Source organism: Acanthisitta chloris, unplaced genomic scaffold (assembly GCF_000695815.1).
Source record: "Acanthisitta chloris isolate BGI_N310 unplaced genomic scaffold, ASM69581v1 scaffold2305, whole genome shotgun sequence".
Classification (NCBI taxonomy): Eukaryota; Metazoa; Chordata; class Aves; order Passeriformes; family Acanthisittidae; genus Acanthisitta; species Acanthisitta chloris.
The window spans coordinates 78,633-106,060 of NW_008674100.1; the positions used below are offsets into that span (position 1 = coordinate 78,633).

Here is a 27,428-nt window from a genome sequence, read left to right on the forward strand (position 1 = left end):
AGCTTATCACAACAGCTACAAGGATATCTTAATGGCATCATTAGGCATGGTGACTTATAAAACCTATAAATTACCCATAAGTATGTAACCTATCCTCCTTCCTCCACATCTTGAAGACTTGGAGTTGGTTAAACACTGCTTTTAAGAATTTCTTCTCCTGTGTGTTTAATGTGCCTCTGTGAATTGACTCTCCACACGTATACTCTTCTTGTCCATTTGGGGGAGTCTGGTACTGCTTGCAGAATCAGTTATACTACAGGTATATTCAGTGTGTGTCTGAAAAGTCTGGGATTGGAGCTGGCAAGGTTGCAGAGGAGCACAGTGGGATGAAAAGATACCCTCTTTGTTATTCTGTGTGTTTACAGAGGTTTGACTACATACAATATGCTCCTTTCTGTTACATGTTAAGCTAATTGTGTACTGTGGGTTTTTAGCTTGGCTAGATTGGGCCTTGGTGTTTTTCTTAGGAAGCTCAATGAATTAAAAACAATTTACTGATTCAGGTGACGTAAAATACCTGACTACAAGCACCCCTGTACAAGATAAAATAGAGTTAATATCTCTAATTATGAGGGTGTTTTCATATGTACCACGTCTTTTTTAAAGTTACTAGTTAATTTGGAAAGTTCTTTTTAGAAAAGAATTAGAATTGAGCAAGATGAAGCTATGTGCTGCAGCCAGCCTTTTAAACCAAGTTAAAAGATACAGGCTGGAGAACATTTCTTGTAAATTTTATTGCGAAGTATTGCACAAGTAAATCTGCTAATTCAGTTTCAAAAATCTTGGCCACCTTACATTTTAATTAAACACCAGTTTTGGATATCTGCAGAGTTGAACAGGGTATATATTGCATTTAGTACAATATTCTCAAATTGTCATGTAAAGCCTGGGTTAGCCATCCTTTCAAAATTTCACAGGACCTAAAATCATTTCCTCTCCTAGTTGAACAAATAACAGAATGACAAACCTGAAAATTGTCATGCGGGTGTGACAGTGCATTGAGTCTTAGGCCACTATGCTGAGCCAGCTCATTTGGCACATTGGAGTGCATGTATGAATCATCAAATGTTAGGTAGGAGAGGCCCTTAGAAAGTTAATTAGAATTTGCTGAGAACAGTTTTAGAGTCAGGGTTAATGTCTTTTATTGTAAAAATATTTAACTGTGTGCGCAGTCTGGAGGGATTGGATTCTTTCTGTGGCTGGAAATAAGGAACAGAAATCTGGAAAATAAATTTTAAAATCCCACCTTGTTTGCCATGTTTTTTCCTCCTATGAAACCATAATGACAGTGATGAACATCACCTTTTTTCTATAGCAGTAGAGAAATGGCATTTTTCTAAGCTTGCAGCCTGATTTCATTTAGGTTGTTCCAGGGGAAAGTATTGCGCATGTTACAGAACCTCTTTAAGCTTCCTCCCCCGCTATTAAAGCTGCTTGTGCTCTTTCAAATATAAGGGCTTTCATTTGCACAGGCTGTCTTTGTCAAGTTTGGCAAAAATCCTATTCCTTACTGTGCCACTTCTTACTGGGTCCTGTCTATATGAACACATTACTGCATTTAGTAAGCTAAATTATGGCAAGCAATTTGCTCTGGACTGCTGTCAGCTATGTACAGTGCTATAAAAGCAAAAAGAGAGGGAGAGAAAGTAGTTATTTAACCAGTAGCCAAGTAGACCTGTGAAGAAATGTGAAGTGTGCTGTGGTCTGATGTGCCTGGAGACTTCTGGCAGCCATCCCAGCTCAGTTTTGGTTCTGGCTGGGTGTTCCTCATATGTTCCCTTTCTCTTCACCGCCTTTGCAGCAGGGTGAGTAAGAGTGCCTCTTTGTGAAGGCAGCAATCCCATTGAGTAGATTTGTCATTTAAAGCAGACACCTTTACCCCAGGAGTACAAGTCCCCTGTCACTCAAAAACAGGCTGTGGTGTAGCCTGGGATTCTTTTGTCTTTACAGCCTCAGTTAGTCTTGCATCTGGTTGTCTGTCCCAAGTGCTATAGTTGTCAATTAAAGCTGTTGAGGATATGGCTAATGAGGCCTGCCCAGTGTCTTGTCACAACAGATGATGAAAATCCTGGGAGCAAGACCTCGTTGGGTCCTGCGGGTGAGCAGGCAAGTGCCTTGGAGGTCTTCAAAGATGATGTGACATCCTCATAAGAGTTTTGTGAAGTTTGGAGTATTGCCAAGTTACACTTTTGGTTTCTCATGCTGCTCTGATCTTGCAAATACTTGGCCTTACTTTTGTTCTTCTCATTTTACCTTTAAGGCAAGCCATTATATAGGCCAGTGGTTTCTGGGCAGTGGGCTGTGCTCCTTGGTGCTGTGGCTGTTTGCAAGCTGTGTGCTCTCATGGGCTTGTCTCTGTCATCCTACTTGCCATGTGAGGGAAGCAGAGCAGATGGGACCCCTTGCTCTCTTGGTCTTACTGGATGTGTGTTTGGCAAACGTGAACAGATGGTGATGATACTGTTTTGTTGAGAGGGAACAAGAGCATCTCTTAGATTTACTTAGATAAATTCTCATCCGTTATTAAACAAAGAAAAGGCTTCCAGGGAGTAGAAGCAAAAAAATTGCTAGTCCAACCATCTTAAAAACTATATTAATCCAAAACTCCCAAACTCTTTGCTTTTAGTTGCTTTTCTGAAGTTTTTCTCTAGGTGATTTAATCAAATAAAGCAATCACATTCAGCATGCAACAGGGTGGAATTTTTATTTTTTTTGCTAGTCCAACAGTTACTATCACTTAAGAAAAATGCGTGCCTGAGGATGAGTTTGTCCCTTCTGCATTCTCACATACTCACTTTGAGCAGGCTTGCAGGCAACCCTTTCTGTTTATTTCTGTGCTGAACAGAAGGTTTGAATCCAAAACTTTTGGTCAAAATGCCTTGAAATTGGGAGTGTAATAACTAATCAGGATGGTTCAAGTTGGAAGAGACCTACCTAGCCCCAGCATTCCACTAGATCAGGTTGCTCACGGCCCCATTCAACCTGGCCTTGAGCACTTCCAGGAACTGGGGCATCCACAGCCTCTCTGGGCAACCTCTTTAAGTGCTTTACCACCCTCTGAGTAAATAATTTCTTCCTAACATCTAATCTAAACCCACCATCTTTCATTTTGAAACCATTGCCCCTTGGCCTGTCACTATTTGCCCAGTCATCATCATAAACATAATTTTTGTGATGAGGCAGATACTCTGGTGATCTTGCCCCGAGGCATTTCAAGACTTCCAGCCTAAGTACTACTATGTAATGCCATGCCAAAACAGGTTAAATGTGAGAAGTAACGATTAATTCTTATGTTAATGAGCTCAATGCAGCACTTGGAAGCAGGTCTGAAAAGATTTGGCTGTAGAATCAATTCTCTGAATTATGGTGGTAGTTATTTACCCAGTGCTGGTGCTGGCACAGCAACATCTCTTTGGAAGACTGGATTTGCTCTCCAGACATAAGGTCTTGTTTTCTTTTTCTGACTAAAGAGAGTGAAATAAGCAGTGCCTCTGAGGACAGATGGTTCTCTTCTGTATGTAACTAAATGGGAAATAGTACCCAGGCTTCCTGGGAGAATTTTATTTAACCTTGACCATCATAGTTCTTGTTTTTAAGCAACAGGTGTGTCTTGTTCTGTTCTCTTAGTCACATAAAACACACAGCATGATAGAATATTAGCTCTGGACAGTACAAACATAGAAGAGTATTCATGAGCCTAATCTAAGGAAGAAATGCTGTATTTGCCTGCATTCCACTGTCTTCTAAGTACCTGTTAAGTGTTTCTTGAGTGGCATTGCCTATCTGAAGTAGGGCCTTGTGCCAGGAAGATCTAAAAGTAACTGATTTAACTAACTCCTTAATGTTTCATTCATTTTCTCCCTTCCTTTCTGTCTTTCCTCCGTGTCACTGAAATATTTTCTCCTCTGTTCATTTGTAACCTAGATCTCATCAAATACTTCCCTGTTGCCAAGTCCCGAGCCAGTAAAGCACTGTGGGAAGTCGGCACTCTTCCAGTTGGCAGAGGTAAAGTTATCTGCAGTAGTGTTGCAGTGGGAAGATGTGTGTATCTTTTCCAAAAAAAAAAGTGTGAATTGCATAAGGTTTGCTCTAGTGTCAAATTTGGTATTTCCAGAAACATAGATTAGTAAATAATGAAATAGCAATAGAATTAGGCAGTGGCAATGACCCCAGGGCCTTAGCTTTTTTTGCACACATGTGAATGAGCATAGTTTCTTGGAGACAGCACAGAAAGTGTTATGCTTCTTTTCAGAAAAATTAGCTTTATAACTGTAACAAAAGCAATGTTCAGGACAGTAGCAAAGACAGGAGATAACAGCATTCTTGTTAATGAGGAGGTGGATAAAGGTAAAGGTAAAGCTTTGGTTATAAGGATTGGAAGGTGTATTGCTTAATTGGGAGATCAAGAGTAGGAAAAGAAAAGTACACTTGGAGATCTTCAGGAATTTATATGAAGAGTTGGAGTTTGATGCAGTGTATTAAGTTCTGAGATTGGCAGCTGTCAGCAGTAATCAGGAATTCCAAAAAGTCTATACATTTTCTGTGAGTCTTAAATATAACCTTGTAGAGGTCTCCTCTTTGATGTGGATGATTCACTCAAAAACCTTTGAGGCTTGATGTGCAAATATTATTCTTCTTGATGATTGAAAGATGAAGATACATGGTGTATTGCAGCTAAATAAGGGAGCATGCTAGCACCTTAATTGTATGCTTATTTTGCTTGGGTTTTGTTTGTTTGGGGTTTTTTCTTCCAAAGTCACATCTTATTTCAGTGAGAAAAATGGTTCTCTGGATCCTTTCTAGTGGCATCCAGCCATATATTCTTGCTGGTGAGGTCAGTCCCTCTCACGAAAAAAGAAAGGCAGAGATTGGAAGCAGTGAAATAAAAGTATTTCATGCATTGTTCCATGGATAGTAATGCAAATATCGGACATTATAGGAACTTGTATGAGTGGAAGAAAACCTGCCTTACTGTACAGACAGTCCCTGGCAGTAGTAGAGTTTGTGAGTATGTGCTATGTTGTCAACAGTGCATGTGCAAGGGTGATTACATCTAACTGTGATCAGTGATCCCTAAGGGTATTTGGCTGTCACAGCCCTGGAACAGCAGAAAGGCTGGTAATATTTAGTCAGGGACACTGGAAGTTTTTGAGGTGTCCTCTTACAGGACAGCAGCAGGCTATGAGTAATGCTGCTCTGGAGTAAGGCAGTTGCTGAGTGCAGCCTAATTTTTGGAAGTCAGTATTAGAAGTTGTGATGTGACTCTGAAGCCCTAATTTAGAAGAAGGACAGGTGCTTGTCCACAGGAATGCACAGTTTGTACTGCAGGTGGCAGAAAAAGTGAAGCTAAGTCTGGCAGCGTGACATTTGTATCTTGGACAGGTTTCCATGGTCTCAGTGATTGCACAGTGCTTGCTTACAAGCCTAATTTAATACACAAAATGAATGTTAAAGGCTCTGATTCAAACTGGGAAAAGCATGGCAGATGTGCTAAGCACATCCTTCTTATCTCTAGTTCTTGCTGGGCATTGGTGCTATTGATTTTTTATTTTTTTTCCCCTCCGTTCTGGAGACCTGTAATGTTGGATTGTAATTGGATGAATAAAATGTGAGATTCAGCTTATGTTTTCAGAGAGCAGTTCAGAACCTGGCTGGAGCATCCCAAATAAACCATGTTCATTATCACCTCGAGGGTGTCTTAGGTTTGCAAGTTGATTTGTCAGAGAGCTGTACTATGCCACTGTAACTCCAAACTGCAGATTATGTGCACTGGAGGGGACTGGACTGCTGTCTTCATGCTGCTGGCATGGCAGGTGTCTGGTGTGTGGGAGCCTGTCTTCATTAACATACCACACTTCTCTGCTACTCCTTCATCTCTCTGCTATATGAATTAACCAATTTTATCCTTTTTTTCCCTCTTCCCTTTTCCTTTTTGATATTTCACAATATTTTACAGATGGTGACTAAAATAAAATGCAGAAGTGGGTAAAATTATTTTCTGAAAAAATTCTGAGGATTTCTAAGTTTCTACAAATGGTTGGAGCAGCTGCTCTGCAGTCTGAAGCCTGGATAGCTGTCTCTGATCAGCTCTGCTGAGTCTCTTGCTGTACCTAAATTTTTGCTCTGTCTTTAGCCTTCATTGTAGAGGCATGAGAGTGAAGGGAGGCAGAGGTGAGGGTCTGCGTTTCTTTTATATGAGTTCTGTAGGACACCAGGAGGCAGTGCTGTAGCCTGAAAGGAGTAACCATCTTAACCTGTGGCAGTGAAATGATTTTGCAGTCAAATGTCCTAAGCTTTCAAAAACACCACCAGCTGGGTTGCATGCTGGTATAGATTAGTGCTTAGCTGCTGGACTCTGTTCATGTGTGAGAGAGCAGGTGCTTCAGTTCATCCTGCTATTCAAGGGGAGTCCTGAAAAGAACCACCCCAAATCTTCAAATACCTTTTGGGTATACTTCCAGTGGTATTATCCACTGGAGCAGTGGTGGAGCACAGTTTTGTTTATTACAGCATGCACAGGTCTGCACTTCTTTTTCAGTATGTAATCTTAGGAATGAAATTTCAGGAAGAAACAATCTGTTCAAAAGCTGTGTTGTAAACATAAAAGAATAATGCTGGTAAAAAAATGTTTTATTTGTGTTGGTTTTTTTTTCTTTACAGATTTCTTCAAGTACATCCCATTCAGGGCCTTCTGATTTAACAAAACAGTGTGGAACATCAGCATTATTTCAGCTGGCAGAGGTAATACTGAAACATGGGTGACTAATTACCACAGGTGCAGTGTGGTGGTGAAGATAATACTGTTGATTGACTAAGTCTAGAAAGCAGAACATTGCTATACTTACAATTACACTGCTGCTTATAGAAGCATAAATTTGGCATGACCTGGGTGCCACAAGTCAAGATTTCCCCAGACTAGCCATGGTCATAGAGGTTTCTGAGTCTGCTGCAGCTGAGAAGTACCACCAGTTCCTGGTGGCAAAGAGACTTTCTAATCATCATTGAACTTGATCCAATTTCTTGGTTTAGGGTTTGGCTGAGGGGCACAAATAGCTGAGAGAGAGGGTTGGATTACTCTGTTACTCAAATTAGGGTATTTCCATTACAAACTCCTGTTAAAGGTCATGAACTGTTTTTATTTCTTTTTACTTTTCATACCCACTGTTTTTTTTTCAAGTGGGGAATTAACAGGTCAATAACTTCTAATAGAAACTCTGTGATATTCTCAGCTGATCTTCCTTCTGGGAACAGTTCAAACCAATGGCATCTTATTGAAATTTTGCATTTCTTTTGTTTCTAAACTTTTTTTTAAAGCTTTCCCAATCTTAAAGACTGTTTCATTACAATTTTATTTAGAGTTCACGAAACAGATGTAATTTTTTTGTAGCCACATGCACAGCTCTGTACTGTTGGCTACTGCAGAAGAAGCCAATGTATGAAGGAAAGAAAAATAATCCATTGTCTAGAGGGGTGTATGTTGAATTGACAAAATATTATTAGTCCAATGAGCTGCATTTTAAAGATTGATCTTTAGCTTTTGAAAATCACAGGTTGTGTTTACATTGCAGTGTAGTAAAAAAGTCAACAGAAGTACCTGGGTACCAGGAACCCGTGTCAGCATGGTTGTGGGGCTCTCCTTTGCATAATTTCACCTGCTTCCTAAAAGACACTGTGGGCTGCCCAAGCTGTGCTGCTTTACAGTGCTAAGCCCAGCTTGACCTAAACCAGATCAATAGTTTCTACTTTGTGCAGCAAGCATTATGGAAAATTACTACATTGGTGTTACACTCATACATACATTGGTGTAAGAGATTTTTTTAGTTTGTAAGGAGAAAATGCCTTGCTCATTTGAGAAGTCTGAAATTGACCTAAAGAGACCCCACTGATCTAGGGAGGTACATTCATGCTGACCACATGGCCTTTGGTCTGAGCTGCAGGGTCAGGAAACTTGGGATGTCTGGTTCAAAGCAAGCCTCTACTATCTGGTTTTGCTCCAGGTGACTGGCTGACATTTGTTTTAAAAACAAAATAGCACTGGGAATTCAGCCTGGGGGCTTTGAGAGGGGAGAGTAGGAAGGCGACACGTCTTCCCAAGGGCAACTGCTTGGTGCTGTGAAGGTACTGCTACACCTCTGTAGCAGTGTCAGCATAGCTTACAGGTGTTCCAAAACAGAGAGGATCTCCCAAGTTAGTGCTGCAGAACATGGCAGTTTGAGGACCTTTTTACAGGTCTTTTTTTGAATATCGATGTTCCTCAGACAGCATGAGGATTTTGGTTTCCATTAATGTTATCTCCAGGAGGAGATAACCATGGTAACCACTGCTGCTTTGCAGTTCTTTGCAAAATAAGCCTGTGACGAGAAGAAAGATTTGGAAGGCTTTTGTACTACCTTCCAAATTATTTCACACATTAAAGTAATTAGAATTCACGAAAATAATTCCTGTTACTGAGATTCAATTAAATTTTTTCCCCTCCCTCCCTCATGGCCATTTGGAAAATGGAGGCAAGAATTCTATTAGGGACATTTGGGAGTTGATTACTGAGATTCAATTAAATTTTTTTCCCCTCCCTCCCTCAGGGCCATTTGGAAAATGGAGGCAGGAATTCTATTAGGGACATTTGGGAGTTGAAGGGAGGGGAATGGATGTGAAATTTCAAGTAACTTGTCCATGGCAGTAGTCAGGGATAACTCTATTATTCTGATGCATTTAGGGTATTCTGAAAATCACTCTAGCAGTGGGTTTCCAGGTTATAGAAAAGACCCTTAAAGGATTGTGGAAGCACCACTTAGATCAGTTGGAGTCTTTTTCTATTAGAACAGTAGAGCTCACCTGTCTAATTCTAGCATTTAGCCATCATCATGTTGCATTGGTTTCAGTAGGGCTTCAGTGTGTTTTTTCAGTACTGTCCTTTAACATAGTTTGCTTTCCTGAACTAAAATGCCAGAGAGATTCCCTTTTTAATGCTGCTGCTAATAAAAGCAGGTAATGTTAACAGTTGATGTTTCTTTCATGGAGCTGTTTTTTAACTTGTTTTAGATGTGCCTTGCTTCAGAGGGAGTAAAAGTGAAAGAACCTGGGAAAACAAAAGTGGAAACACTGGAAGATGTGGGAGGGGAATTTTCAGAGGAAATGAAAGTAGAACTGGAGAAAACAACAGTAAAAGACTCCTGTAGAGGAAAAGTAGAACAATCAGAAATAGAGAAAATGCAAAACCGGGATGAAACAAAAGCTGAGGAATCAGAAACTGCAAAATGCAGAGATTTTTCTTGTCTTGCGATGGAAAACAGTCCTTTTGAGAGAAAGGACAACACAAAAGATCACATGTGCTGTTCTCCAGAGCTTTCAATGGGTGACATGAATATCCTCGGGCTAAAGCCAGAAAAGATAAAGAAGAAAAAGAAAAAAAATAAGTTGGACCGGCACTCCAATGACAAATCCACCCCCAAGAAATCCTGTAAAAAGAGGCAGTCCTCAGAGTCGGACATTGAAAGTGTAATGTATACAATTGAGGCTGTTGCAAAGGGGGACTGGGGTGCTGAGAGACTCGGGGATACTCCCCGCAAAAAAAACCGCCCTGTCTCAAATGTGAAGGGAAGCATGTTGGATACAAAATCACCAAAGAAAAAAGTGAAATCGAAAGAGAAGAAAACATCAAAGGAGAAACCGATGGAGACCACCAAAGAATCAAAGCCTCCTGATTTCCTTAGTATTGCAGCCAGCAAGGAAGAACCATGTGAGGCTTCTGATAACATTAAAGTGGAACCACTGACCCCAACAGAGGAGGTGGTACCCCAAAGCTTACCAGAACAGGTCAAAACTGAGGACAGTGACTGTGTTAAAAAGATAGAAACCTGTGGCTCCAGGAAATCAGAGAGATCTTGCAAAGGTGCTCTTTATAAAACTCTGGTGTCAGAGGGCATGCTCACATCTCTGCGCGCTAATGTGGACAGAGGTGGGTGGCTTTGAGTGTTTTGTTTACAGCATGAAATGCAAAAGCCTGCCTGAAGTGTGAGGAAAAGCAAAAATCCGTGTTTAAGCCGGAGCTTGAGCAGTGTGTGATGAGAATGTTGTGTCTGGTCACGTGAGATGCTGGGTGTAGGTGGAGGGGATGGACACCGTGTTCCAGGACAGGTCTTTTGAAGTCCTGCCATCTGTGTTCCTACTTCCCTCACAAACTCTTAACCTCTCCCTTTTTGTCTTGCATGGTCTGAGATTTAACTTCTTGACTGAAGGCTTTGTTGGTTAATTTGTCAGCCTGCTGATAGATATATGCAGGACCTGTGATGTATGTAACCCTCAACAATTACCTTGTTTCTGTATAAACAACTCTTGTGGTTGTGAGCATAATTCTCAATCCTAGAAGAAGCAAATGAGTTTTGGTTTTGCTTTGGTTGTTAGTTTTGCTGTAGGCAGTGAGCAAGAACCATTTACCTTGTGGAGGGATAAATTTGAGATAATTCCTGGAAGCTTTCAGTGAGATGTCTTGAAATGTATTTTTACAATTAGTAGATTTGAATGTGTAATTAGAACAGTCAGAAAAGAAACAAGATGTTTGTAATTTATGGAAGTTTATTGCTGTAAATCTGCTCATCTCTTTCTCTTCCTTTCTACCTCAAGAGATCCTGACTTTAGAGGCAGGATGAGGACTGGGGACACAGAATAATTGCCAACATCATCATTGCCCAGTTTTAAATAAAAAATATATGGTAACTGCCCTCAAGAAGGTCAAGCATCATAAGTTGCAGTAGTGAACGGGTACACAAGTTTCTTCTGAGCCCACTTTGTTTTAGCACATTTTTCTAAAGATGAGAAACTATTTTCTGCCTTTATCGCAGGAAAAAGAAGCTCAGGAAAAGGCAACTCCTCAGATCATGAAGGATGCTGGAACGAAGAAAACTGGGCCTTTTCCCCAAGTGGGACAAGTGGGAACAAAAAACTGAAAAAGACTAAGCCAAAGGAAGAATTCGTTTTTGGGTAAGTTGCAACTTAATGCTGTTCAAAGTTTAAGGTCAGCCTAGTAATTTAAGAGTGAATCCTCCTCACTACTGCTGGGTGAACTACCTCCAACACCCAGATAATCACAATTAGAGAGGATTCCTGAAGATTATAAACCCTGTTGGGCTGAGTCATGCTCTAGACACCTAGTTTTGTAGCAGAGTAATTCTTTTGAAATCTTCCCTGTTTTATACTACTGGAAACAAATTTGAATTATATGATTTGCTGAGTTCTAAACACACCGTATAGTCTTTACCTGCTCAGAAAGTGGTGAAGAGGGTTATTTATATTTTCAGAGCATTTCACAAGCAATATTTAAAGTTCTGTGTAGGTGTTCAATCATCATGAACCAAATTAGACTAGAAGAAATAGATCTCTTTGCTCGCTTGGAGAGGTTACTTACAGAGGAACAGTAAACAGTGTTCTTACATTGCCAAATAATCATGCTAAAGGTATCCTTTTTTCCATTGGAGAGAAAAGATATTTAAACTGGTTTTGTACACCATGAAGAAATTAAATATATCCTAAACATAATTAAGTAGTACAGATGCCTTAAAATTCGGCAAGGCTGCACAGAATTATGTTTCTAATATACAAGTAATGATTTTTGTCAGAGTATTACAGATACATTTAACTGCAGGCACAGTAGTTAAATCTTTGTAGCCATTCATACTTACTTGCAAATTCTTGGAGACATGAAAATGAATTAAAAAGGAATACATTTTCAATATTTCATGCTTAGAATTATAATAAGTTTCTTTTTGCAGGTTTGCAGTAATCTTTTTTATAACCTAGTCTGTGTGAATTTTAGCTGCAGCTCACTTTCAAGCAAAGATACTGAGTTGATTAAAAACTTCCAAGTCTTATTTGCTTGGAATAGGCAAGATAAATTAATGGAACACTTTATATTTTTAGTGTTTTGTATATAAGTTTTGTAAATATTTCTAAGTTTAAATCGAAAGATTGAAAACTTTCCACATGTAATAGTAGGACAACTGATTGCATCTTGTAGCAAAAAAAAAAAGTAGTTGTGCATTATTTATTCAAAGCAGCTAGGAAAATTGTCTGAATAATTCATTCATTCAGCAAATACTGTTCTGCCCTCATTACCTGGCTGGTCAGGGAAATGCATATTTGCCGGTCTCTCATTTTTATTCAGCTGCATCACTAATGAATATTATTTAGTGAAGTCTGTGTAAAGGCAGAATCAGGAATTTGTGGAGCATAAGTGCTGGAGAAGGTACCCATTGTCCCTACTGACTGCATTGCCTGATCCTCTGGCTACTTGAGGAGCTGCTTTTACCTGCTCCACTTAACTTTCTGCTCCCTTCAGCCTCCTTTTTTATGTGTGTAGGTGAAAGGGTCGTCACCCTTCAGAATTGCATCATTCCCACCATGTCCTCTTACCTTCTCCATCAGTAGCTACCCACATTTCCCTGATGGTCCAGGTCAGGTGTGCTTTCTCCATGTGCAGCCCACTCCTTTGCCAAGCACTGCTCTACCTGCATGTGTGTCCTGGCAGGACTAGGCTGTACAGCATGAAGACCTCAGCTCAGCTACATGTGTCTAACCAGGCTTGTGAGATGCTCTGAAAATTCATGACAATGTGAATGATTTTTATTTTAAATTTTTAAATGGTCAACCACTGGCATAGAGATAGCAGCACTCCCCACTGCCTCCATGCCACACAAGCTATAAATTACTAGCCAGGATAGCAGCTCATCTGCTTTCAGATGAGCTTGGGCCTTCCCAGTTACAGCTGCAGCCCCTCATCACATGCCCTTGGGGCAGGAGCTGAGGCAGGTGCGAACAGACAGTGCGAGAGGAGCTGAGGCAAAGGATGGAATTGTGTGACAGCTGTCAGAGCAGAAAATGGTCTGGCTTCGTGGTTGTCTGGGAGCATCTGCGTGCAAGAGAAAGGTAGCAGTAAAAAGTGTCTGCTACCTGCCTCTAATGTCAGACACCTCTGTGATGTAGAAACAAAGCAAAACGTGTGTATGCACACAAACAAACCCCACCATGCACACAGTCTGCCAAGAGCTGTATTTTAAGACTGAAGATTGCTTACTGAAAGAAGTAATTACAGAAATAAAACGAAGTATCATTCTGTGTACCAGAGCTTTCAGAATGCAATTTGTTTGAAGTGCTGCTTCAGAGAGCAGAGAGAAGTACCATGTTTCTTGTGATACTTCCAAGGGTGTAAGGGCCATCCCTCCAACAGTCATGCCAACTTTTGTCGAGTTGAGGTTTTTCTTAGCAAGGAGAATTAAAAACAAGGAGAAAATGTCATTGTTCCCCCATCATTGACAGTGCTATTTATAATCTGCCTAGCTATGCACACAACCTTTTACTAAAATACAATTGCTACCTATGTTCCTGCCTGGCTGCAAAAATTTGTTGGAACAGAGTGCTTATGCAAGCCAGCATAGTCATGACAGCCAGAAATTTCTGGTGGTTTGCTTTCGTCTGGCTATTAGGAACAATAATATCATGTCTGTGGATTTCTTGATTTGTGAGTAATCTAGTGACAGTTATTCCAGTTGGGCTGAAATAAGAGACATGTTGAGTTTCATGAAAGCATGAGCTAGTTGCACTTTTCATCTCACAGTAAGTGAATATGAGGAGAGAAAATATAATCACCCAATACAAAACTAATTCCCACCCCAAAGCATCAGGTTTTTGAGTATCCACAGAAGATTGATTAGTTTGACATTTTTCTTCTGGTTTGAAATGTTGTTTTCATTCTGGTGTAAGAACTTTTATGTGATGTTATTTTATTGGTGTATATATTAGTTTTACTGTCTTTGTTCATTCCCCTGACAGAACCGACAAATCTCTCATATGAATCTGTGCAGCAAACAGAGCTAAATGTCACCAGTATGACATTTGATAATTTTTTCTAATTTTGACATATGCAACTAATGTAATCAATTTGTACTGTTACAAATGCAGAAGCTGGAGTGTACATTCTTATCCCAGAGTTGGATTAATATATACTAATTTGATATTTGCAGTGTGTGTGCACTTACCTGTTTTCCTTTCGCTCTGTGTAGACAGGTGTGTATATATGCACACATGCTCCTAAACAATACTTTTTTTCTCCAGAAACAGAGTTACGTTTAATTTGATTGGTTTTGTTTCCCATTTAGCTTAGCAAAGTTGGAAGAAGAATTTGAAAAGAAATTCAACAGCCTCCCTCAATACAGTCCTATTACCTTTGACAGGAAAAATTCGGCTGTTCCGAGGAAAAAACGAAAGGCTGGAAGCGGCTCATGTGAACAACCAAAATCCAACAAAGGTAAATTGCCATGTGCAGTACGTTCTTAAGCAACATCAATGCTACGACAGGCTCAGGAATTTATACATCCTTATTTTACTGTTACGTGTGAAACGTGTGAAGTCAAAGAAATCTCCTAGCACTGAAGTTAGTTGGTTCTCACATGGGTTAGTTTTCAGGCAGTACTATTGACTCCTGATTTTCATGAGTAGAACTGGTTAGAGTTTGTACATGAAATATATTCCTCATAGCAAGAAATTTTATCAAAAACATGAATATTTGTGAGGTAAGTGAACTTGACAAGTTTTCCCAGAAGAAAATGAAGAAAGAATGGCAGCTAATCAAAGGTTACATTTTTCAAAGCATAGTTTTAAGCCAGCTTGCCTTTCTCTGTAATTTTAGGTTCTATAAATTAAAAGATTTATAGATATTTATAGACAAACCAGAGATGTCTGAATGAAACATTTTGAATTTTTTTTTCTATCAAGATTTAAACTCTCATAAGTTTGGAGCACGAACTTCCAGACCTGATAAAAACAGATTAGAGGACAGGAAAACTGGTTCCATACCCAGCTCCATTGCTGAGGCTTGTGGAGGGAGAAACTCATGGCACATTTGGCTGTTTTATATACAGACAACCTATGACACAGATGTGGTAAAGAAGTGACAGTGTGGTAGGGAAAACGACTTTTAGACTGTGGCAGAAATAGTGATGCATACATACAGTACAGAGGCATCACAAAATAAAGGAATGATGTACCAGTAATTCTACAAGACAAAAGGATGCTCAAAAGGATCCTTGTTAGGCACAGTTCCAAATGTGAAACTGGTTTCCTTTTCTGCTGCTGTGGTTAGTTCCACTGACTGACAGGTTTTCAGATCTAATACAGCTATTTTAGCCAGGTGACCCTGGATTAGATCTCTGCCTTTTGAATGCTTCACAAATAATCACATTACAGTGTGCAGGACTGAGCAGCTGTTCTTTTCTAGTGCATGCCAATTTTGGTATTGATTTTTGTATTTATGTAATTAGATGTGGAACAGCCACTTTGCAACATTAGACTTGTGCTAATACCAAGCTGGTTCTGACTTCAACTGCCTTTAATTTATTTTTTTTTCATGGTATGTGTTTAACAGAGCTTCTTCAATGAGCATGTTTTACAGTATGATAACAAACTGGTTAATTAAGCAACATCTGTTGGGAACAGGATCTCCTCATCTACATCGATCTGGCAGTTGAAATGTAACAGCAGCTCATTGGATTTCTTGCTGCTGTATTTACCTGTTCAAGTGTCTGTATGTTTACAAATTCTGCAGGCCCTGTGTTTATTTGGGAATAGCACACTGGAATGCTACCTCAAGTCAGGTAGCCCACAACTGCATTCTGCTTTTGTTTACGTTCATACGTGAGAGTTTAATTTTTATCTTTGTTAGCATCACTTGAAAAGCTTTGAAATATATTCGGCCATGTCTCAAGGGAAGGTCAGAAACATAACTGCAGGCAGGTTGCAGGCCTGATATGAGTAGATTTGGCACAGCCCTGCAGAGATGGCCATGGAGCATTTGCCTCTGGCTGACAATAAGGGCTCTTTAAATTAAGCCAGCTGACTTTGCACTGAAGCAGATGGTAAACAGTCACATGAACTTTTCCACCAACTGAGCTGTGTGGTTGCTACAAGCAGCCCCAGGGCAGGAATATCTGATAGTGACACTGCTCTGTCTGTAGTGAACATCTAACCGCAGCCTCGAACTAAATCCGGACAGAGCTAGTGATATCTGCTCCTAGTTTCGACGAACGTTGAATTCGCTCACGTTAGCTGAGCAAGCTGTCAGCTTGTGTCAGTCATTCCAGCTCCCTGGAGAGCAAAGTTTGGCTCTCAACAGGTAGTTGAAAAACTTCGTAGCAAGCCATTTTTCTTTTGGAAAAGAAAGACTACTAAAAAGTACATATTTCATGGCAGTAGGTCAATTTAAATTTGTTTTATTTCATTGGGATGCTTAAAATTAGGATGCAAGTTGTGGATTTGAAATGATCTGAACCAAGGTGCATATGAGCAAGCTTACTAGTGTAGAAAGGAAACTCTTCCAGCTGAGCCAAACATTTATTAAGCTGAATTCTCAATTTAGTTTGTGGTATACTGACAGGCCATTGAGCCTCATCATGCTGTTGGCTTGCCTGTGAAATGTGACGACTCGAAAGACTGTTAGAGAATGCTGACCTCCAGAGATGTAGTTCTGTGTGCTAGGCTTCTGCAGGTATTGCAGAAAATTAAATTGGTACATTGTGCAAAATGATAGAGCTTGGTTTGGAATGGCTTTGGGTTTTTGTGAATTAACTTTCTTTTAAAAAAAAAGATCAGAATTAAACAACAGTAACATCATATTCTTGCAGTGTGATGAGCATGAACCATAAAGTGTGAATATAGTCCTGTGAGTGTGACTGTGTTGAGATGTGAGACCTTAACTTTGTTCTGCTGTGCTCTGTGTTACTGTGTCGTGTGGAGTTGTCTCTGCTGCTTGGCTTTTCCTTGGGTTTGTCTCTGTTTGTAAGGAAATTAGAGGAGATGCCCAGCACAAATAGTGCCTACAAGTGGTTGAGGCCTCTGGAGGTTTCCAAACAACAGGTAATAATCAGTTAGGGGTAGGTTTAGTAGACACTCTTTAAAATCATTCCCTGCTTTTTCTGAATGAGCATGTGTAGGATCATAAACTTCCCAGGCATTCTCACTCAGTTGACAGATAAGTACTTAATTTTTGCAGTCTGTATATCAGTGCCTACTAAATTACATTTATAATTTAGAAAACAGATTGGAGTGCTGCACACTAACCCTTCCCCAGGACATTAGGTGAATAAAAAAGGAGAAATGTTTTTGTTTGTTGGGTTTGGGTTTGTTTCTCTGTGCCTCACCCCCAACTGTGGCTGTATGCTTTAATATGTTTTATTTTGGAGTGAATGGTGCTGGATTGATCTTCTGTCAAATGTCATTAACCTATGCCTGCAACAGGCCTGATGTGCTACCTAACCAACCAACCAGGATTGTCAGGATGTTTTCCTAAGTGGATAATCAGTAGGTCAGTTCGGTTGCACTTGTCACATCCAGTCCTCACTTCAGCTAGTTCTTTCATCTAAAAACACCTGAAGAACCCTGTAACATAGAAGCTGTTTCAGATCCACACGTATAAAGGAAAAATTTGAGCTTTCTTAAAGGACAGGCAATTTTTTCCCCAGAGTTTTCCAAATTGTCCAAATTCTGCTCCCACTGAAATTAATGGGCCACATGGTGTGATTCTCAGGTCCTGTGCAGGGCCAAGAGTTGGACTTGATGATCCTTGTGGGTCCCTTCCAACTCTGAATATTCTGTTATATTCTGTCCTTCAGTGGGAGAAGGACTGAACAAGCTGTAAGGCTTTTGACCAACTCCGCCTCAAGCATTTTGAGCTGGGAATGTGCATATCCAGTAATAATGTCACAAAATGGCTGAAAAATACAGCTATACTGAATCTGTGCAGATGGCCTGCTCTGACATTTGCTGGAGCTGTGACTGTTTTCTTTTTTTTCCTTCTTTCCAATGGCATATGTGCCAAAACATCCCACCACACAGAAGTCAGCTGTCTGCAGTGAGTCACCAATCCACTTGTATGCAAAAGTGAGCAACAGGCATAGTCATTATTTCTGCCTAGGACTGTGAAGCAATGCTCACTTACACACCAAGCACTGCACTAAAGCTTTCATTTTGGGAGAGTAAAGAGAGGAAGGCATAGTATGCTTTTATTTGAGAAAGAGATTGTCTACGAATTTTTTTTGTCTGTGGCCTCTAGGACTGGAAATAAAGCATCAACCTAAAACGGATGCTGCTTTGTGGCATTCCTCTCTGTCTTAGCTCTGGGGCCTTTCTGGCTCGGTTCAAAGCATTCAGATGCCTGGAGATTGCATGCTGTAATGTTCCAAAGATCATGACCTAATAAAAATACAGCATCTTCCTTCTAAGAGATGCAGAAATGCACAAACATTTGTTTGTCCTGATATTCTTAGGGTCTTGTTGAGGTGTTCTCTATTTGATCAGGTCCTTTAAAATAGGGAACTTTTTGAGAGCTGGGTGGGCACATGCCCAGAAATGTGGATGAAATGCAGTTGCAATTAATTTTCTTGCCTGCTGATCCCCCAGCAGCTGCCTTTGGCCACAGCAAGTGTTCCCAGGAGGAAATCCCTACCGCCCTCAGTGAGCACAGTAGACAAGCCAGGGATTAAATCTTGTGGCAGTTGCTGAAGTGCTAGGGAAAGGAAGATCCACATAGAATATTTCCAGTAGAGAGGGATGAGCAGGAGAAAAGGATTTGCTTTACACTTCCTGGTGACAAGTAAACTAACATTAAAAGGGTTTTTTTTTCAACTTTCTAGAAGAAATCACATGCAGGGTCTTCTACCAGACAGCTAGAGGTTTAGGTTTTTTCAGTTAAGGGTTTTCTCTGGATTCAGTGTTGACGAGTGGCATTTGTTCAAAATCTTGGAATATTTGCCTGCTCTCCCCATGAAACAGGTGTAGCCCAGCCAGCCATCCTGTCAACTGCTGCATAGTGACTGTGCCTAAATTGTTCAGGGAGGGAGTGTGAATGAAGTTTCTCATGGAGTCAGAAGTTATAGTCTCACATCCAAGTATGACATACTGACCTATTTAGCTATTAGCCCATCTTCTCTTTCACTGCATTCATGACCAAAGGGAATTCTGTGTGTCAAAGGGCACTGTCTCACAGGAGTAGTAACAGTTAAAAGGAAAGGAAATGGGAATTTTCCTTATGGAAAGGCAGCTTTTGTTTTGGCCCTACTGATGAAGTCAATGTCCTTGGATTTTTCCATTTGGGACCAGAATTTTCCATGGAAGTGGCATGTGACTTGGAGTACTGTATGTCACAGATACAAGCTGATGACAAAGGTGCCTTGGATAGGAAAAGAAAAAGAGATGAAAGACACAGGTTTCCTTCTTCATGCAGTGCTTGTCATCTTTTTGTGAGTTTTTCATCTCAGTTATTTTGCTTAGAGTTGCTGGCACTGACTGACAGTCTGGTACTGATTGAAATGGTCTGTAGGGTGCAGGTTGAGCTGTAAAAATGGAGACAACAGTGATGTGTAATGTTGCTTATTCCAAGCACCTGCAAAAATCATTAATCTGCTAACTAAAAAAAAAAAAAGTCATAAGAACCATCTAGTTATGTATGCCTCTGTCTTCTTGAGGAACTCTTGTGGGAAGACTTGTTCTGTTGATGTGGATGAAGTGTTTGACCTTAGTCTTCAGAAAAGCTCAGTTTTTTCACTCAGGCTTTCCTTCAAGCCGTCTGAGATTTTTGATTTCTTGTTTTACATTTTCATTGCACTGACACTAGACAACTTACCCAGCTCTGTGATACTCAGGAAGCCTTTGTAAAATTTGCAGAACGACACTTGAAAAAGTTTAAGTGAATATGGGCCCTTCTGTTGAACTTTCTGATACTTTCTGTACAGGTTCTAGTGAAGTTGTTCAGATTCAAGCTGATGTTCCTAAGATGATGTCTCACCTGAAGTTTATTTGGTTTGTTGTTTGATTTCTAGACTTCTGGAAAGTTATTAATCTTTTTCCAAAGTTTTGAATTTCTTCAGCAGTAAAAAAGAAGAAGCCGATATATGCAAAATCTTCAGGTTTCTGTGCGCTGGCTTTCTTTCAGTAATTTTCAGTATTGGTCAAACAGTCTCATGTCTGTGAATGGTTTTCCCCTCAAGTCTAAGTACTTTTTCCATGTACTACACACTTTTCTCCTTTTTTTCCTTGCATATGGAGTCAGTGATGGCAAATTGCAGATACCTGATGTAGCCTTAGCTTGATTGTATGTTACTACATGGTTGCAATTATGTCTCAGTAGCCAGTGCATGTGTCTGGTTCCTTTAAAGCATGAGGAGGAGTGGAAGATGCCGTTACTTGTGGTGGGTAGAGTCCTGTTCCAAGTCAGCTGAAGATGGAAAGGAGATGTTAGGCTGTAAGCCATCTTGTCACCTGAAGTGCATCTTGAGGACCTTTGCTAGTGGCAGAGGTGGTCTAATGTCACATAAGATATCTTCTAACTACTACTAGTAAAGACTCTGTTAGCAAAGTAGGAGTGATACCATGAGCTGGGCATAACCTCACCTTCCTCCTCTGGAAGCTTTTACTTTTCCACTTAATATATCTCATTTCTGGTCACCAAAAAGGTAACTTTTGCATCCTGTGGTGGATTGACCCTAGCTGGTAGGTAAGTCCCTCCCTGTTCCTGCTCACTCTCTCCCAGTGGCAAGAGGGAGAGAATTGGAAGGGCAAAAGCAAGGAAAAATTCTTCCTGGGACAAGATAAAGACAGTTTCATAATTTGGAGGTGGGAAACAGTGAAAAGTCAGCACTTTCACACCAACAAACTGATGCCCAGCCAGTCCCTGAGCAAAGAACAGCTTTGGAAAAAAACCTCTTTCCCCAGTTTTATTGCTGAGCATGCCATTATATGGTATGAAATTCCTCTTGTTCAGTGTAGGTCAGCTGTCCCAACTATGTCCCCTCCCAGCCTCTTGGACATCCTCAGCCTACTCACTGGGGTGGCAGAGTGGGAAAGACAGATCCTGATGCTCTGCAAACACTTCTCAGCAGTAACTAAACCATTGGTGTATTACCAGCACTGCTTTGGTCACCATTCTAAAATACAGCACCACCCAGGCTGCTATGAAGAAAGTTTACTCCCAGCCAGCCAAACCCAGTACACATGCAACAAAAAAACCAAAAATCAAGCAAAACTCCTGTTTGATTGTATGGCTAATCTTTCCTAAGGGCTTCCTTCCCAAAATGCATTATGTGCACTGAAGCACTGGGAGCTGATGGGTTGAAGTACAGCTTGCTGAAAGCCTCCAGAGACCCTTCTGGCAGAAGGTCAGGTTTTGTGCTTCCCCATGAAATTAGCAACCTGTATTAGTGGAAGGGGAGGTTGTATAGTATGTACTGTAACTGTTGTAATTTTTTTGAATCTGCTAATTAAATGTATGCATTATTAATGTTGTCTGTAGGTTCATTCCAGTCTCAGAAAAAGAACTTATTCCACAAAATTGTCAGCAGATTTAAGCACAGAAAGAGGCTTAATGCTCCAGACACAAGTACTGGTGCATTACTTAGTTAAGGTTTTTGGCTGCCTTCTTCCTCAGTTCAGTCTCAAGGAAATGCTTCTAGACAGAGTCTACTCAGAAGTATAATCTTTGATTGCATTGGGCCCTTATTTCCCTGTTGTTCTGGTCCAGTTAGACTCTGGAGTGTTCGATCAATTCCCCCGGTCCAGTTAGACTCTGGAATGTTCGATCAATTCCCCTAATGTGAATTAAGACACAAACGAACTCAAAATACTGTTAGGAAATGAGATTTTATTATTGGTCCCCTTGGGAGAGAAAGGGCAATAGGAGAGTTAGAAACAGGAAAGGGGGATGGTTAGAAGCAAAATTTCGGATGTCAAAGCAGAGATAGTCACCACCATAGGTCCAGCAGCATTCTGATGATCCGTAGTTGTCTTTTCTTCAGTGGTGAGTGTGTGCCCTGCTCTGAGCTCCAGTCCTTTATACAGGGCTCTGTCAGGCACTGGTGAGTCAGTTTCCCTGGAGTTGAGCAATTCCCGGCCTCGGGATCTCGGCAGCTGGAAGTGATGTCAGTTGCAGACAGTGGTGCCTCAGTGGTCTTGGCAGTTGGAGGGGATGTCCATCATTATCTGGCAGATGGCTCAGCAGCCAGACGGTGTAGGTGGTGGGCAGTGGTGCCTCGTTATCTGGGCAGTATCCTGTGGCTCAGCAAACTTTGGGGCAATCAGTTGCATCTTTGCCCCACAACTGGCTAGGGAATGTCAAAGCAAACATTTATGAAAGATCCCTTGCACCTCTCTGCTGTATCACTATTACCTCCTGGCTCCAGTTGATCATACCGCCTTATTCTAGTATGATGCTGTTCTGTTTTTACTTGGCAACTCCCTTTGATTACAGTTTCCCTGTCCTAGATGCCATGCAGCAGAGCTGACAAAGCAAGGGCAATTCTGCAGTTGGCCCTGAATTCTTTATCTGCCACAGCTCATAGCTCTTTAGTCCTTTGGTTGCTCTTATCTGCATCCTTTCTATATCAGTGGTCATATTATTTATCCCTTTGCCAGAGCATTTATCCATGTCCCTATCTCCTATCCCTGTGATTTCCTGCTGTCTAGAACTTGGCAGACTGCAGCTGGTCATGGTATACACGCTTGGTCAGGATGTAAGCGATTGTTTCTGCGCCAGATCTCAGAAATACCTCTGTAGAAATCTTAACCAGCTCTCTGTTTCCCTCAGATTGAAGATATCTTCCACAGATTTATAAGTTATGTTCTGAACTTGCTCTGCCTGCTACCCTGCTGGCAGCTCTCCAAAGTCTTTTTCTTGTTACAGTATTGTGATCCTGCACACCTATATAGTCACAACTCTGAGGGGCATTTCCAAGTGTGTAGTATGTACAGAATTACAGCTTAGTCTTCTTCCCTGGACCATTTTTTCTTTTTTTGTTTTTCTTTAGTAGTCATGTTGCCCACACTATCCAAGTCCTGCCCATGCTGTTCCTTAGCTGTTCCACAGTGGAGTTCTCTCCCATATTGTCCCTGTGGTGTAGAAACAGTCTCTGGTTCTGCTTACTTAGCTCCATTAATTTCATCTATTTTTTTTTCCCTAGCCATGTCCATCTCTGAGATAATAAAATCACCATTCCCATCTCCAGTTCTGCCAGCTACTTTTATGCTTAATATCTTTCCTTAAGACTTAGCCATGTCATTTCCTCTCCTTTCCTGATGCTGTGTTTTCCATCATCTGTGATGCACACGCACTGTTTTCCCACATAGGCTCTGCCAGCTCTGCTGCATTGTGTGGTGCAAATATTTTGAAGTTACTTGCTTTGTTCTGTTGTATTTGTGCAACAAACATGTTGTGGGAGTTGCTCATGAGAATTAACTCTCTTGCTTCTATGCCAGTGTAAAAAAGGCTTCGTACATTAACATAGATTTTCTTGGGTGCCATGCAGATTTTGTTCCTGAATAGACCGTGTAGACAAATTATTAAGAAAAGGGTGTTTAAATTTTCTTGTGGGAAAAGAAACAGGAAGTGTTTAATACATGATGGAGTAAAAAAATATAAATACCTTAAAATCTGCAGATAAAAATGTGGCTAAACAAAATGTCAAGCCTTCCATTTGATTAAAAGAAAACAGCCTGTTTTGATACAAAGTGAAGTGTGCACTGTGATCAAAGATTCAAGCCTGGCAAGTGTTGAGTACCCTGGCCTTCTTCCAGCACAACAGAGGCATGTCCTTGGAAGTTAAGCATGTGAATAATGTCATCGTGTCTAAACATTAAAGATGTGTCTGTGCATTTTCTGGAGCAGAGCCAGTTTTTGCTAAGTTCCTCCCAAGACTGAAGCAAAGATATGATGAACTGAGGAGCCTTACACAGCCCACATATAAATCATCAAAGGAAAGTCAGTGGATATGTGTATATAGAGATGGGGAACTGCATTTTTCCTAGAGTTACAAAGGGAAAAAAATCTGGGGTCTTGCCTACTCTGAAGTGTACCACTTCACTGAAAGCCAAGTGTTGATCAGCAAAGTGCAGCATGGTTATGGCCTTGACAGGCAGTGCACAGCCTCAACATCATGTGCTGCCTACGTAACTTCATCCCTTCAGGAGTTCCTAGGCAACAAGGCCCTAAACTGTTTGACTACACTGTTCCATATTCTACAGCATTCAAGCTGGGAATCCCAAATTCTTCATTTCAATTCAGATACTTATTCAAGGGTTTAGTGAATCAAACACTAAATGAAAATTTCAACTCCTTCTTGTGGTTAGTGTATACTTGTGGTGAGTCACAAGTCTATATAATGTGCAGTTTTGGTTTTTATGAAGTTAATTTTACTGGAAGAAGGAACTTGAATGTTCATATTGCTGGAGTGGAGACATTGGAAGGGTTGCTGTCAGCAGAGGTCATGCTGGCTTCATGTTTTGTCATCTTGAAAAGCATGTGTGTCTGTGTGCATCGGTGATCCGAATGAAGAAGAGTAAGTGCAGTAGAGGCAGATTTTGATGTGACTGGATTGTATTGTCTGTGTGTCTATGGTATGAAAATTGAGTGAATTTTGACTCCAGCTGGCCACATCATCCACAGCAACACCACTGCAAATCACTGTATTAAGAGTTCACAGGTGCTTGTATAGCTCCATACAGCCCAGTAAAACACCAGTGGACATGATGCACCCCCTGCTCCTCCTAGCAGAGAGCACACAGTAATGCAACTGAATATGTTAAGAGCTACATCACCTCCTTAGGAAGGCTGACAGGAGCCCTGCTGGACCCATGCCTGTTTGGGAAAGTTAAACACCACTCAGCTGAGAGTTTTATTTTTCTGCAACACTGTCAGGGCTTTCTGGTGGGAAGCAATACTTCAAATAACAAGGGGCAAGTCACAACCATTGCCTCATTGCAGGTACATTTAGTGAGCTGTGCTGAGGGTTCTTGCATGGTTTGTGTCACAACCAGCTGCAGTACTGGCCTTTGCACCAGAAGGGTAGAAGATGTTCATCTTCTACCAGTCTCAACACTAGCTAGTGCATGAAGCAGCTCTGTCTCCTGCAGCTGGTAGAGCTAACTGCCTGCTCCTGATCCTCCAGCAGCTCTCCCACACACACATCATGGCCCTGTTGTGTGGGGTCTGTAGCCCAGAGGGAGCCAGCACCTCTGTGCTGCTGTGCCTTTGACAACCATTCCAGCAGGAAGAGGGCTGGGTCACCACAGGCTCTGTCAGCAGAGCTTCCCACCCGGGCAGCTGTCTCATACACCTGATTTGACCATCTACTGCTTTGTCTCTCTGTTAGTCCCCAGCCCTCGTTGCAGCTCTTTGTGCTGTCTGACCACATGAGCAGTATTGCAGCAGTGTCCTGTTGTCCAAAGAGGTGGAATTTCCACCAGGGCATAGGTCAGAATGTAATTGGTACCACCTCCTTGGTGAAGTGGTTCCCTAGGCACTGGTGGCTTAAAGCTATGCCCTGTCTTGCTAGATTTTCCTTTTTTAACTTCAATGAAGACCATTAAAGCATTGCAGCCCATCTTTTCTTCTTGATAGTGGTGTCCTTAGGCCTACAGAGAATTCATTCTCCATTAAGCATGATTAAACTTCTGCAGCTCATAACAGATAGGCATCACTAAAGAAATTCTCTTAAATCTGTGTTTCACTGGGGTTCAGTCTGAAAAGCTTATCCCCTTCTGTAGTGAGTTCAGTTGACTTCATTTTTCTTGCTCACAAAGGTGGAGGGAAATAAAACTACATGTACTGCACATTCCTGCACAATAGGGTAAGCAGTCCATGCAAACCTTTAACAAATCTAGCTCAGGAAACCATCTGGCATAGACCTCTAGGTACTTACCTCAGAGTCATTTTTGCTGCAGCAGTGTAAGTATGCCAGAAAGCCCACATCTTCATGTCACATTCTCAACTCTGCCTGCAAAAATAGCCCTGTAGTTCTGCATCTGGCACTGTCATGCAGAAATGCATGCATGATGTTTGCATCCAAATACCTGTTGGCAGGACTGCACAGTAGCTGCAGAACCTCATTTCATTTTCAGACAGCATTCTCCTGAAAATTAGCTGAGCTCTTCATGGGACAGCTCTTGGACACAGGGCTGTGTGGAAGCAGAAGGGATGTCAGATGGATTAAATAAATTATTAAAGAAAAATACAGAGAAGTTAAACCTGTTCAGCCCTATCCTTTCTGCACAACAAAACCAAGTTCTAATTTGGAGCATCTGCACGGATATACCTTTGTCAGTTGAAGCAGTGGGATGCTGTTCCTCTTGAAGAAGGTGCAGGAGGATCCCTGTTAGCACTTAGTTTAGCTATACGGTTGTTGAAGCATGGACTTCTTTCTCCTCTGGACATCAGTGCAGAGGGTCTTGTGAGTGAAGCTTTGTGTGATTTCCTCCAAGTTTTATGTCTACTCTGTAAAGTCAGTGAAATAATTTCTTAACCCAGCATGAGCGACCTAAGACTGCTAGAGAAGGAAAAAAGCTCTTCAACATCCACCCTGCACCCTGCCCCCCTCAAAAAAAATACTAATTTTTTCACCTTTAATCCTTCCTTCTTCAAAACTGTATGATAGCAATGTTATGATGAAGTGATAAAGAGCTTATTTTAGAGCTAGAGGAGAAAAAGTAGAGAACTCTCAAGTCTCATTTCAAGGATTGGAAAAAACCTTAAAACATGGAGAAGGAATATAACATCTGGTATGAGAAAGAAAAATGTAGAAGGGAACCTTCTGCTGGTAGTGATCAATCAAGTTAATTTCTAGTGCTCTGACATACAATATGTATAATTAAAAACATACCAAACCATGTTTTGTTCTATTGTATGTCGTTTATTGTTTGGAATAGTGTATTAATTTTTATTACATTTTTTAAAAAAATTGTTGTAGTCCTAAGATTAAAACAATTATAAATTCAGGTTAAAATTAAACAGCACTGTCAAAGTACTAGCTAGAGCAAATCAGAATTAACAAATAGTGTTGGACTACAACAAGACCATTACATTAATACATAATCAATGCTTATGAATTCCCAAATAAGAAATCTAGAGAGAAAACTGCCTATTTAATTATACATTCCAATTAAAATTTTGGTCTCAATGCAAGAAGCTTATCTGAACATTTCACTATTAGCCCAGTTGAGTTCCTTGAAAGTCACATTTGCAGTCATTGGTGCTTTGACTTAATTGAACCATTACAGGGTGGATATTTTTCTGTAATTTCCTTTGCTCTCTTAACAAAAAACAAGTTTTACAGCATACTTCTGCTGAGGAAAGGTTAGCTGCTATCGCTAAGCACTAAGAAATGCTAATTGAAGCTGTGTGCTATTTTTCCCCAAATAAAGAACATGCTGTGCTGGTTTGAAAAGCAAACCGGTGAGAGACTCTGAATCAGAAGTACAATTTAATGTGAACAACGCAACAAAACAACACAAATGCAACAGTACCAAAAAAAAAAGTAACCTGCAGAGTAAGAAGGTAACCTGACACCCTGTCAGTCAGGGTGTAGTAGTAGTCTGATTGAATGGTGGCTGTAGTCCTGGAGTGA

At 40.8% G+C, this 27,428-nt stretch overlaps 1 protein-coding gene across 5 annotated transcripts in view; it reads left to right on the top strand.

Moving 5' to 3' along the window:
• The window catches only part of BBX (bobby sox homolog (Drosophila)), a 59,101-nt gene that overhangs the window by 24,910 nt on the left and 6,763 nt on the right, over positions 1-27,428 (top strand). For 2 of the 5 annotated variants that reach the window (XM_009075185.1, XM_009075187.1), the window contains 5 exons: positions 3,925-4,005; positions 6,661-6,741; positions 9,040-9,955; positions 10,839-10,977; positions 14,148-14,296. In XM_009075185.1, the coding sequence (XP_009073433.1) occupies positions 3,925-4,005; positions 6,661-6,741; positions 9,040-9,955; positions 10,839-10,977; positions 14,148-14,296 (1,366 nt within the window). Of the gene's footprint in view, positions 1-3,924; positions 4,006-6,660; positions 6,742-9,039; positions 9,956-10,838; positions 10,978-14,147; positions 14,297-21,328; positions 21,416-27,428 lie in introns of all 5 variants that reach the window. The other 3 variants (XM_009075186.1, XM_009075188.1, XM_009075184.1) reach the window with 2 other exon arrangements.